Below are 14,118 nucleotides of genomic sequence, written 5' to 3' on the forward strand. Positions count from 1 at the left end.
AATCAGCTCCCTGGTTTTGATAACATTGAGTGCAAGATTGTTGTAAGTGCACCATTCAGCCAAGTTTTCAATCTCCCTCCTGTATGCTGACTCATCACCTTTCTTTATACAACCAACTACTGTGGTATTGTTGGCAAATTTGTAGATGATGTTATTGTTGTACTGATCCACACAGTCGTAGGTGTAAAGTGAGTAGAGCAGGGGGCTAAGAATGCAGCCCTGTGGTGCTTCAGTACTGATGGAGATTGTGGAGATGTTCTTACCAATCCTCACTGATTGTGATCTGGAGGTGAGGAAATCCATGATCCAATTGCACCAGTGGAATGTTGAGTCCCAGTTCTTGGAGTTTGCTGATCTGTGTTTGAAGGGATGATAGTGTTAAATGCCAAACTGTAGTTGATAGAGAGGATCCTAATGAAAGCATCTTTACTGTCCAGGTGTTCCAGGGCTTTGTGTAGAGCCAATGAGGTGGCCATGATAGGCGAACTGGAATGTATCCAAATCAGACAGGAGCTGGTATGCTTCATTCAACACCAGCCTTTCAAAATGCTTCATTGCTGTTGGAGGTGGGGGGAGGGGAGGGGTGGGGGGGGAGAGTGATTTTTACCCAGTTAGGCCAGCTTCAGTTTTAGACAATGGTCCCTTGTTTTCAATTCTTTTCCATAGGATTTGGAGTTGAATAATAGATGAGAGGGTTCATGATGAACATGAGAGAAGTGACCATATATAGGATAATCAACCAGCTCTTTTTGAGAGGGAGAATTGGCGAAAATCCCATCATACCATGTAGGCTGTAGTGTCTTTAATGATAAACCAGAGATGACCTTGTCATGTGTAAATATTGCTCTAGGGACTAGAAATTACAAAGACCTCACTCAGCAGATACCTTCCCTGCCTCCAGACTATGGGGCCTTTTCGTTTGATCTTCCTTTCCACATTAAGTTTGACTTTTCTTTCAGGTGGTAGCGGTGCAAGGGGGCGAGTACGTAATCGGGGTCCCATCGACAAGATCCAGGCTCATAACAACTTTAACCTTCAGCAGGTAACAACCCAGAAATATAGCTGCACCATTTTTTAATGATGGCACAATTAGAGATTTAGCCCCTCAGAGCCAAAACTGGTGAAATGGGCAGAGAAGTATGAAATGTTGCATATCGGTGGACTGAATGGGGAGAGGCCACTTACATTAAATGGAACAATTTTGAAACAGATCTGGGTTTACATGTATTTAAATATTTGAAGCTGTTTGGATAGGTTGTCAAATCAATTCATATAACAGTTGGGATCTTTAGCTTCATAAGTGGAGAAAGATAGTTCAAAAACATTTATTAGATTACCAGATGGATTTCAATTGCAGGGAGATACTGCAGAAGCTAAGATTATTCTCCAGGGAGCATAAAAGGGAAAGGGGAGATTTAATCTGAGGTCTTTTAATGTGGCAGATAGTGCAAATGATTATTTAGAAGTGAGAAGTAGATGTTCCTTACAGGAGAGGGGATAGTATTCAGAGAACAAAATTTAAGGTAATTGGAAAAGTGTGACTTTGCACTAGCTTTTGTTCTACTTCCTGTGGGAGTGACTGAATCTACAGTGAAGAGCAAACTTTACTCTTTAATTAACCCATGATGTGCCTGCTCATGGCCTGCATGATGGGATGTGCTATTTTAGTTTACAGGAGTGTGGCGCCTCTTTGCTGTTGGATCACAATGTTCCCATTTGAAAACCAATAACCATAGGCTGGAGGCCGTCTCTGTGAGAGTGAGTGATCAGACTGAAGCCATGCGTATCAACACATTCCGTAAGCTGTGAGTGCCTAGAGACATTTTTATTTCTACCAATTTCCTGATTTCAGACTCCTGAGAATCAGTAACTTTGCTTTCATCAATCCGGGTATGTGTGTCCTACTGGTACCACAGTACAAGTGGTCAATGACTCACTTCTCTGAGAGGTTTCCTGCCTATTACCACTGGATGAAAGTTAGAGCTGCTGCTCTCATTCATCTGTATATTCACTCCTTCAGTGAGTCAGTCACATGGAATAGAAATAGGTCTCTCAGCCCACATGTCTATGCATTAAGTAACCATCAGCAGGCTCCATACTCTTCTATACTTGGAGATTCAAGTACAGTAAAAATGTACTGTCTATAAACTAATGGACTACAGTCCATTATTATATAGTAAAGCCCCTGGTATCTGGCACCTGTGAGGATTGATAGATGCCAGCTAAATGAATTTGCCAATTGCTTGAGATTGTGTGCTGCATGTTTGGCCAACTACCACGAGGGCACGATTTTAAACATTTAATTTTTACCTATTTATTTTCCTTGATTTTCATGCCAGTTGTTTGAATTCTGGATAACAGGGATTTTACTGTACTTGTCTAGATACTTACAATATATGAAAATCTGTTCCTCCAACCTGCTCCAAATTCCAACCACCCAACTGTAGCCTTACAAATATTTTAGCAAGATACACAATAACTTCATTGCTCCAACTTCCTGTGCCCAGCCAATGAAGGCAAGAATCCCTTGTACCTTCTTTGACACCTTATCTAACTTTGTTGCTACCTTCAGGCATTATTGGATGTATACCAAGGTTCCTCTTTTCCTCAATACTTCCTAGGGTCTTATGATTCATTATGTATATCCTGGCCTTATTTGTCTTCCTTCTTGCACTTATGAGAATTAAATTCTATCTGCCATTGGTTTATCCAACTGATCAATATCATCTTGTAGTCTAGGATTTTCAGGTGAGTGAATCACTGTGTCTCAAGTTTCTGAACTGGGCTAAGAATTTAACTGCAAGGGTGAACTCATCAGGCTCTGTTATGCAGTGCAATGGAATGCAATAGATGTTCTCTCTCTCTCTCTCTCTCTCTATCTCACAGGGATGGGATCTGTTGGGACATTAAACAAGACTACAAGAAAGCTACAACCCCAGGGAGATTCTCCAGGAAAAGTTTGTGAAATTTTTGTTTGAATGCAATATTTTCTTCTATTTGCCATATAGCTTGAGAAAGCAACTGATTAGGAGTCATGCTTCATGAGGAACATAAAGTGAGCGATAAGAGGGGAGGAGAGAGTCAACACTGTGGGAGGATAAACTCAGCCCTCCAAATGAAAATGTATTTTGTATGATGGGGAGTCACTTTACTTTTTCAAGAGAGGAGGCAGAGACAAAGCATCTTCATTGGAATGTGAGATAGAGGAAGCAACTATAATGATAAGAGTTTATTGTCATAAACATTGTACAATATATTTTGGCACCAAAAATCTTACTGTTCACCTGCAGCAAGTAAGACTTCTGGTGCCAATATACATTATACATTGTATATGACAATAAACTCATTGTCATTACAGCAATCAACCAGAGGACCTCCCCAGTTCCATCTACGAGGCCTTTCTCCATAACATTGCAATTTTTCATCATATTTTCTTCCTAAAGCCACAATGGAACTTGCTTCCATCCTTTCTCCAGGAGGTATATTACAAAGTAAAAACACAATGCTGAAGAAACTCAGCTAGTCAAACAGTGTACTTTATATGGCAAAGATAAGGATACATAACCAACATTTCTGGCCAGAGCCATTCATCAAGGTATGAGAAAAATGAAGGCAGGTGCCCAAACAAAAAAAGTATATTACAGAATCCATCTACACGCTACAAAATAAAAAATATTCATGGTTACATTTTTCTTGTCCTGCATTTTATATCTGTCACCTATGATCCTTGATAGGAACAGCAGCCTTAATGTTTTGTATACTTCTGTCATGTCTCCCCTCAGCCTTCTCTTTTTCAAAGAAAACACATCTAGCTTCTCCATTCTAATACCATCCCAGCAACCACTCTCATAAGACAATCTGTGGACCTTTCCACTACCTTCACATCCATCCTGTAATGAGGCGTCCAGAACAGAGAGTAATTTTCCAGCTGAGTCCAGACTAGTGTTTCATATGATTCAATGTGGCTTCCTTATTTTTATACTCTCTGTCTCCATTGATTAAGGCCAGAATTCTGTTTATGAATGCTTTCTCAACTTACTCTGCAATTTCACACACATACCACCTGGTTTGTGTACTCCTGTATCCCTTTCTGTATTTCATCTTCTCATTCTCTTTAATAAAATGCATTCACCTCTTATTTCTCCAATTTAAACTTCAACATCCATGTGTCTGCCAACTCTACCAGCATGTTTACCCTCTGTTGAAATTTGTCACTGTCCTTTTTGCAGTTCACAATGTTATTAAGTTTGGAGTCATGCATAAATTTAGAATTTGTGACCTGGGCCCAGTCATTAATATAAATCCAAAACAGCAATGTCTCCAATACTTATCTCTGACTATCACCACTATTTACCTTCCTTGTTCCCGTATCATAATTTTTCAGTTTCTTATACAATTTTCCAAAATGAATGTTGCACATAAAATATCATGATAGAAACATTCTGGGTACAGGGTACAAGATCAGAGTGGGGGGAGGGGGTGGAGTGAGGTGGATGGGGGCGACGATCTCTGATAGCACCAGTTAAATTTTCACTGCATCATTGAATGCATCTGCCACTTGTCACTTACCAATCCATATTGGTTATTGTTTCAATGCATTCAGATGGAAAATTATTAACCTGAAATGTAACTTCCATCCACCTCTAGACTTGCTGACCATTCCCAGTACAGTGTGCTTATTTCAGTCTGCCACCCAGTGCAGTATTTGGCTTTCGCAGAAGGCTACATTAATGGGCTAAGGTTGGGAAGACCCCTACAAAGGAGAAAATTTGCTGAGAAATAGAGAAGGGGACAGAGTGGAAGTAAATGTGGTAATGTATGAAACATCTGCTAGACTCCAGTGGGCTGAATAATTTCTTTCTCTGCTACACTGTGGCATCATTCTGATGGAGAGTACACTGAGAGTTGCTCTACTATCTTATGTAGAACTTCCAGGAATTAACATCCTAATTATATCATTTTGTTTCACCCTGCAGATCGGGGACAGACTACTGAAATTGTAATCAGTGAAACTGACTATACTAATTACGCAATAGTCTTCTTTCAACAAAGACGGAAAATAACTGTCAAACTCTATGGTGGGTAAAGTATGCCCAGCTGCTATGTTTGTGCCCAAACAAAGGTATATGCCAATATGGTCCTTGTCTAGCTATGATAGATGCCAGATAAATGAATTTGCCAATTGGTTGAGATTGCATATTGCATGTTTGGTCAACTATCGCTAGGGCACCATTTTAAATGTTTGTAATTTTTACCTATTATTTTCCTCGATTTTCATTCAGCCTAACGATAAACCCTGCTAAATGCCAGTTTGATTTGGAAACTATCGACTTCCTGGGGCATCGAATCAATAGGCATGGAACGAAACCCCTACCCAAAAAGCCCTACATAGTGAAGGGGTTGCAAGAATTTACTGGTTATGATTAACTTTTATCGCTGATTCATACCGGCAGCAGCCCGCATCTTGTGGCCCCGTTTCGCACTCATGGCGGTGAAAGGTGAAGACATTACCTGAGACAATGAGGCTTCAGAGGTATTCCAGAATGCAAAGGACACACTGGCCAATGCCACCCTTCTAGAACACCCCAGGCCAGAGGCGCCAATCGGTGTCACAGGAGATGCCTCCAGCACAGCGGTAGGGAGTGCACTGGAGCAATTCATCGAAGGGCAATGGCAGCCCCTAACCTTCCTTAGCAGGCACTTCGGCCACCCAAACACAAATACAGTGCCTTTGACTGGGAACTATTGGCACAGTCGGGCACTTTTTAGGAAGGTAGACAATTCAGGGTTTTCATGGAGTATAAACCATTAACTTTTGCTTCCATAAAATGTTGAACTCGTGGTCAGCTAGGCAGAAGCAATACCTCTTAATGTGTCTGAGTTCACCACGGACATCCAACACATTGCAGGTAAGACCAACATGGTAGCCAACGCACTGTCCCGCCCTGCAATCGAGTCTGTCCAAGCTCTAACCCAGGGAATAGACTATTCCACCCTAGCCAGGGCACAGCAGGAAGACCCTGAGATCCCAGGTTACAGAACAGCAATTTCCGGGCTCAGGCTGGAGGATGTTGCTATCGGCCCTAGTAACCAGATGCTCCTCTGCAACATCTCCACTGGCAAACCCCGCCCCATCGTGCTGGCAACAAGGAGGTAGCATGTTTTGACATGGTGCACAACCTGGCACTCCCAGCCATCAGAACTTCTGTCAAAATGGTGGCCAGTAGGTTCGTCTGGCATGGCCTCTGGAAACAGGACAGTCAGTGGCCCAAGACCTGCACGCTCTGAGACATGTCCAAAGTGCAGACACATGTCAAGGCACCCCCCGATTTTCGAGCCAGCACAACATAGGTTCAGCCATGTCCATATTGACATTGTAAGGCCGCTACCAATCTCTCACTATATTGACCATTTCACGAGGTGGCAGGAAGCGGGTCCCACTGGCCGACACAACCACCTGCACCAGGGCACTGATTGACAGCTAGGTGTCAAGATTCAGAGTCCTGGAGCATATGAACTCTGATAGAGATACACAGTTCACTTCAGGACTCTGGGTGGCGCTCCGCCATACCATGGCTTACCCCACCCTCAAGCCAATGGGTTGGTAGAGTGGTTCCATAGGCACCTAAAGGTGGGCTTGATGGCTGGGCTCAAGGGACCGAATTGGAAAAACGAGCTACCCTGGATCCTCCTGGGGATCAACTCTGCGCTGAAAGAAGATTTCAATGCCTCAGCAGCTGAGATGGCATATGACTCACCATTGGTAATACCAGGGGTGTTCTTGGCCACCGCCAAGGACCCAACAGCCTCATTGATTAAGCTGAGAGAAAGACTGAATACACTAGCACTTCCGCAGCCTCCGCTGCATGGCCAGGCCAAAACCTTTCTCCTCAAAGACTTAGAGACCCTGTGAGTATGTTTTCATTCGGAGGGGGGCACAACGAACACCTTTGCAACGGCTGTACGAGGGGCCATATAAAATAGTAAGACACAAGGATCAACATATGCTGATATCAGTGGTAAGGAAGAGACTTTCATTATCAACTGCCTCAACCAGCACATCTGGACATTAGCCAACTGCTTAGCCCCTGTGATGATGAAACCGGCAGGCAGTGCTCTGATCACTGGATCTGGGGTTGCGGGGGCAGGGGGGTAGTGTAGCAGCCTGCTAACTGGCACGCGACCCAGTACACAAGATGGCCAACAAACGTGGCGACCGCGCAGACCCTGCGGGGGCCAACGATCTTCGTCCCAGGTGACCACCTGCACGGCGAGAAACAACGAGCAACAGATGGAATGCTGACCAATCCAATGCCAGCACTGCTGTGATGTCACTCCTGTCGTCAGCAGTGGGGAGAGAATACAAGCAGAGCTATCAGTGCAATAAATCAGTCTTCAACTTTTTGGGTGTGCGTTGTTCTTTCCACACTTCGCAATAGCGTGCATGCTACAAGAGTAAAGTTTCCTGTGTTGTCTCATCAAACACAGGCTGGGTAATTACACACATTAGTTAGGAACAAGAAAAGTGTTCTTCAGAGGCGATTATGTGATTGTCACTGATCCTTTAATTACAGTTTCCTTCTCTTTTTTCCAGGGAGAACCTCTAACATTAATGACACTGTGAAGAAGAAGTTTCGTGAACTTGTTATCAACAACAACATCCCAGAAATATTCATTTATGTGTTCCCTCAATATGGTCAGAAACATTCCAATGTTTAGACTGCCTTTTAAATAAACTAGCTGCATTTTGTTTATTCTTAGAAACAAGGAAATGGAATCAAAACCGGAAAGCTGGAGATACTCAGCAGGTCAGATAGCATATTTGAAGAGAGAAACAGCTTAGAAAAGTTATGAACAAAGCAGTTTCTACAGAACTGGAATCCATATCATGGGCATCAAATGGAGTAAGCTTTACCTAGAAAGAATGTTTGATCCATTATAATAAAAAGGGGCTAGCGCAAAGGACAAATGTATCTCCTCCAGTTACTGGGGAAAAGCCAGTAAGAAGGGGAATAATTAGTGGAAATTGAACAAACCAGGGAGCTGTGAGTAATGGCCCTTTAGGCAGGTTGAAAGGGAAGGGGGGATAAATGTGGAATCTCTTGAGAGCTGGTGAAAAATAGAGGCAATCAGCCAAATATGGCTTCTGGTGAGGTAGAAGATGAGGACAAGTGGAACCCCGATGCTGGGTCTTCACTCAAAATATCAACAATTTATTTCCCTCCATTGATGCTGTTCGGCCCATTGAGTTCCTCCAGCAGTTTGTATTTTTGCTCCAAATTACTCCACTTGCAATCTCTTGTGTCTCTGGAGTTGTATGCTTGCTCTAACCAAGGCAGAAAAGAGTGGGTTAAGGGATTCAGTAAACATAGCTGAGAGCTTTGTCATTGATGGTGGCAGGGAAACCACAGTTTAAAAAAAAAAGACATGTTGGAAGCACTGATGTGGAATGTCTCAACATTGGAACAGAAATGGAGAAATGAGAATAGAATGGAGTTGTTGCAGGAAGCAAGGTCCTAGATTTACTGAAGGTGGTTGTGGGAGTCAGTGGGTTTGCAATAGACACTGGTTTGTAATCTCTCCCTGAGATGGAGTTGGACAAGTCAAGAAAGATATAAAAAGTAAAAGTAGAAGCAACAACAGAAAAAGTCAGATGTGAAGCATGTGAAAATGAGAATAGGAAGAACACCAGTAGCAAAGGCAATGAAACCTTTACATAACATGAATGCAGGAGATAGCACCAATACACTCATCAATGTATCAATAAAAGAGATACTGGAGGAGGTCTGAAACAAGGACTGTTCCAAACAAGTTTGTGCCCATGTGGGTTCCCATAACCACAACTGTGAAGAACAAGGACCAATATGTAGGCTTTTGGCAATAAACTTTCTAATGATTTATTGATTGAACCATAGAACATTGCAGCACAGAAATAGGCCCTTTGGCCCATTGAGTCTGTGCCAAGCTATTATTCTGCCCAGACCTGCACCTGAACCATAGTCCCATCCATGCCCCTTCCATCCATGTACCTCCAAATTTTTCTTAAATGTCAAAATAGAACCCACATTCACCACTTCAACTGGCAGCTCGTTCCACACTTTCACCACTCTCTGTTTTGTATAACTCTATCAAATCTCCCCTTAATTAAACTCTTGTGTTCAAAAGAATATCTGTTAGACTTGTGGTGGAAAAAAGATAAGTAGTGTATGTGGATTATATTTTAATTTTAATTGAGGTATCGGATGTTGGAGGCACAAAAAAAAGCACAAGATGTACTTTAATATTGCTATTGCATTGAAAGGGCAATAATGGATAATTGAAGTTTGAAAAGACTGCATAGTGTGCTTAATGAGGATAATTAAAGCAAGGAAGGCCTTGATCATGTGCCTGGCATTCAGTTGGAAGTACTGGATGATGTGCCTAATGATAGAAGGAGGGTGGACAGCAAAGCAATGCACTTAGATTTGCTGCCTTACATGTGACTTCAGTCCTGACCTCCAGTGCTGTCTATGTGCTCCCTAAGACTACATGGCTTTCCTTCATTTGCTGTGGGTTCCTCACCCACCAAAATATGTGCAAGTTTGTAAATTAATTTGCTACTGTAAATTGTCCTGAGTGTTTAAGTGAGTGGTAGAAATATGGAAAGAAATTGATAGGAACATGGGGAGAATAAACTGGTCAGAGAATGATTAGTTTAAAAATAGTTGCTTGTGGTTTTAAGGACTCATTGGGCTGAAAGGCTTTTTGCTTGACTTTATGTGTTGATTCTACGTCAATGGCAGCAGGTGCAATAAGAACTGAGGGAGAAGCACATAGACACACCTCCCCTTGCATATTCCCCTCCATGTCACTCACCTTCCTGAACCAGAAATAAATCAGAATTATTCTGGAACATCTGAATCAAAATCCTCCCATATGGCACCAGTGGTTCAGGAAGGCTCAGTACCATTTTCTCAAGTGTAAGCAGGACTGGGTAATAAATACTAACCTTGCCATGACTGCCAGGTCAAATGTATACTGGGTGGAACAAAGCACTCAACTCCAGACCATTATTCTGTACTTGGGGAACATTCTGGAAACAGTAGCCAACTTCAGAATTAATGGACATGTGGAATGTATGGACTGACTAGACCAATATTTCTCAATCCATGGTTCAAACCTGTCAGCAGTAACATGACAAAGACAAAAATTACTAATGTAATAATCAAAAATGTGTTAAACAAGGTTGTAAATTTGACCACAAAAAATTTGTGGAGAATTTCAAACTAAAACAAAACAAAAATTCTGTTGGTGGTATGGGAAGGGGCTGTTCCTTATCAGTGAAACACAAAAGTCTGCAGATGCTGTGAAGGGGCTCAGAGGTTTGTGAACACTCTTCAAAGACTCAGTCTTTTGAGTATATTTAAGGCAGATAAATTAATTACTAATCCAAGAAGCTGAAGTTATCATGGATAAGATGGGAATGAAGAGTTTATCTTATTCATTGGATGATTTTATTGAACGGTTGAGCTGCCTTGAGGAGCCTGGTGGCCTTTTTCTGTTCCAATTCATAGGCTCATATGTGTGTACATTATATGTGCAGTTTGACAACTTCTATCATTTGCTGAGGACCTGATCAGGCTTTAATTAGCTGGATGGGATTTGTTCTTTTTTAAGATTTAAGTTTGTTTGCACATTAGACCTGGTAGAGTGAGAAATGTTCTGTGAGCAGTCTAATAGATTAACATTCACATAGCCGTAGAAGGTAGATGAGTAAGAGCACAGTAACAAAATATAGGCATACAAAAAAAATAGTACAGGGATAGCAATTATTCATTTTTCATAGTATCAGCATTATGTACTGATACAACTTAGTTCAGGGAACAATTGGTCTGGGAGTGTAGTCTTCAGCACGACAGCTATGATACTGCTGGCCTTTGCTGGTCCAGCGCTCAGTTGTTCATGAGATAAAATCAGTAGTCTGAAAACTGACTTTTGCGATGAGGGTAATTTCGGGAGGAAATCAAGGTGCATAATCCACTTGCAATTTCTGTGTGAAGATGATTATGCACACTTCAGCTTTGCCTTTTTATATTGACCTGAATTGAGGATGGGGCATTCTCAGATCCACCTCCTCTTATTTGTTGTTGTATTGGTTCATGCCATTGATGACTCAAATTAATCAATCCAAGAGGACAAAACAAAATCCTTGCTAATTTCTTACACCTTAAGCATTGAGAAATGGAAGCAAATTAAAAGTGAACACGTGATAGAACTGTGGGACAGGTATAGCAAAAAATTGATCATTGACTAAATGCATTTTGTATTTACTAATTTTTTTGAGATGTTGGCTTAACTGGTAAAACCAGTCTTTATTGCCCATCCTAACTATCCTTGAACTATCCCAGACCAATTGGCTTCATAAATCATTGTCGACCTTCTGATGAATATACTCCTTTGAGACTTTTGGGGAGAGGTTTCTAGGATTTAGACTCAGAAGTGATGAAGGAATAATAATCTCTTTCCAAGTCTATTTCCCAGTTAGCACAACGCTGTTACAACATTAATGACCAGGGTTCAAATCCGGCACTAAATTTAAGGAGTTTGTACGTTTTCCCTGTGTCTGTGTGGGTTTTCTCCAGGTGCTCTGGTTTCCTCCCACCCTTCAAAATGTACTGGGTTATAGGTGAATTGGGTGTAATTGTTTAGCTCAGGCTCAAGGGCTGAAAGGGCCAGTTACCATGCTGTATGTCTAAATTTAAACATTTAAAAGTCAAGATGATACACAGCTTGAAGGAGAACCTGCAGATGATAGAGACTTGAGGGGCACCTTTTTCATACAAGTGTGGTAGGTATATGGAAGGAGCTGCCGGGAGAGAGGTAGAAACTGGGACAATTGTAACATTTAAAAGTCATGGATAAGAAAGGTTTAAAGGATATGAGCCAAATGCAAGGAAATGGGGCAAGCTCAGATTGGCAACTTAGTCAGCATGTGCAACTGCCTTGATTCTCGAGGAATAAATGTAACATTTTATGGATAACACTAGCCATTTTTCAGCAAATGGTAGAGTAAATGAATGCTTAAAGTGGTAGATGAGTTTCAATCAAATGGATTGTTTTGGTCATTCTTGACAATAGACAATAGGAGCTGGAGTAGGCCCTTCGGCCCGTGGAGCCAGCACCGCCATTTTACAGATCATGGCTGATCACTACTATCAGTACCCCTTTCCAGCCTTATCCCCATAACCCTTAACTCCTTTGGCCACTAGGGTAGGATTCAGGCATCTGGGAAGTATTCCATCCCATTCCTGATTTGCATCTTCCAGATGGCAGAAAAGCTTCAGATGCCGGGAGCTCTCACCACTCTGCAATAGTTATGCTGAAGAATCTTTGCCTCATTTCCCCTTCCATAAATACTCTTCACCAGCTGAATTCTTACAACATTTCTATCTTTTCTGATTAACTTTCTTTGACCCTCTTTTTGTTATAAACCTGGTTTTTACTGGTATTTATAACTCAACACGTCACCCACGGCTTTTTTGCTTTACCTTTCTGTCTATCTAATATTCTGGAGAGCTTTGAATGTATTTGCTTTTCCTTTGCTTTTATGGAAATGTTCCTCAACTGTACCTGAACCATCTCTTCCTTAAAGGCAGTCCATTGTCCTGCTAAGCCTGTTAACTTTTGGTTGCTATCAACCTGGGCCAGATCTACTCTCATCCCATTAAAATTGGCCTTCCTCCAAGTTAGGATTTTTATTTTGGTTTCAACCTGGACTAACCTAAACCTTATGATGCTATGATCACTATTTCCTGAATGTTCCCTGACTAAAACTTGGTACTCTTGACCTACCTCATTCCTCAGAACTAGATTCAGCAATACCTTCTTCCTTGTTAGAATACCAATGTACTGCTCTGGAAATTTATCCTGGACCTATCTTAGAATCTCTCTCCCTCCAACCTTCCATCTCCACTTCATTGTCCTATCATTTTTAATTTCACCCCTCCATATCACTGGTTCTTTATATTCCCCTTTTATTCCATTAATCTTCCTTCATCCCTCTGCTCCTCCATCATACCTTTATCCCAGCTCTCCTTGCCAGAACCCCTTTCCATCCTACTCTTCCTCTATATTGGATTTCTCCTCCTGTATCCCACCTTTCCATCCCATACTGTCTCCATCTCATTCTGCACCATTCTAATACCCCACCTGACATAACCTCTGACTGTCTCCCTTTCTTTCCCTTCTTCATTGTACTCCCTGGTAGAGCATCTAGTTTTTTTTTTAAAAGCAAGTAGATTTCCCACTAATTGGTTCTGTAATAATCTTTCTAAGTGGATTGTGATTGTCAGGAGACTGTGAGAGATTTAATGTTGCCCTTCTGAACTCTTTTCTCAGGATTCTGTGAAACTGCTGATGAATTCCATCGTCTTGGTGAGTTCCTCTGTATAATTGAATAAGACTCATGGTGGGTTTCTCGTAATTGATTACTTATGTCATTGCTGACTGTCGTCACACACAAGCTCAACTCCATTTATCTTTGAGCCATAGGTAGCCAAACTGTTGGGGTTTTTTTTTGGTCAGGTGATCACACCCATTCAAATTACAAAAAGTTAACCTTACTTAATTAACAAATGACAACACAAAAATTTGAGATGCAGAATAAAATTTGCTTTCATAAAATTCCTGTGAACAAAAGTAAATAAACTAACATTTCTTGATGCATGTGCAGTTGATGCAGCTTTGCATGGTGGAAACTCACAACACATCCTATTTTCCAAGTACTCCCCTTCCTTTCCCCCCACTAATGCAGTGGTTGACTTGCATTGACCTGCTTCGGACTCTTGCCACCCCCTGCCTAACAACTCTCAACCAATTAATTAATTTGTTCTTTTGGTAAATGTGTCAGATATTTCTGTCCATCAGAAGTGTCAAATTTCATAGCAGTTAGTGCAATGTTACTATAGCACCAGCAATCCTGGAACCCTGGTTCGAATCTAACAATGTCTGTAAGGAATTTATATGTTCTCCCCATGACCATGTGGGTTTCACCAGGTGCTCTGGTTTCCTACCACCCTCCAAATACATATGAGGTAAGTTGGTTAATTGGTGTATTTGATCAGCGTGGGCCAGAAGGGC

At 41.6% G+C, this 14,118-nt stretch overlaps 1 protein-coding gene across 1 annotated transcript in view; it reads left to right on the forward strand.

The window, feature by feature from the left end:
* The first annotated feature begins 861 nt into the window (after nucleotides 1–861).
* LOC138762030 (protein AMBP-like) overlaps nucleotides 862–14,118 on the forward strand; it is a 56,960-nt gene continuing 43,703 nt past the window's right edge. The window contains exons 1-6 of the mRNA XM_069935216.1: nucleotides 862–1,042; nucleotides 1,669–1,805; nucleotides 2,887–2,957; nucleotides 4,977–5,078; nucleotides 7,595–7,696; nucleotides 13,378–13,413. Of these exons, the coding sequence (XP_069791317.1) occupies nucleotides 905–1,042; nucleotides 1,669–1,805; nucleotides 2,887–2,957; nucleotides 4,977–5,078; nucleotides 7,595–7,696; nucleotides 13,378–13,413 (586 nt within the window). The 5' untranslated portion in view covers nucleotides 862–904. The remainder of the gene's footprint in view (nucleotides 1,043–1,668; nucleotides 1,806–2,886; nucleotides 2,958–4,976; nucleotides 5,079–7,594; nucleotides 7,697–13,377; nucleotides 13,414–14,118) is intronic.

This window comes from Narcine bancroftii, chromosome 1 (assembly GCF_036971445.1).
Source record: "Narcine bancroftii isolate sNarBan1 chromosome 1, sNarBan1.hap1, whole genome shotgun sequence".
In the NCBI taxonomy this organism is placed as follows: Eukaryota; Metazoa; Chordata; class Chondrichthyes; order Torpediniformes; family Narcinidae; genus Narcine; species Narcine bancroftii.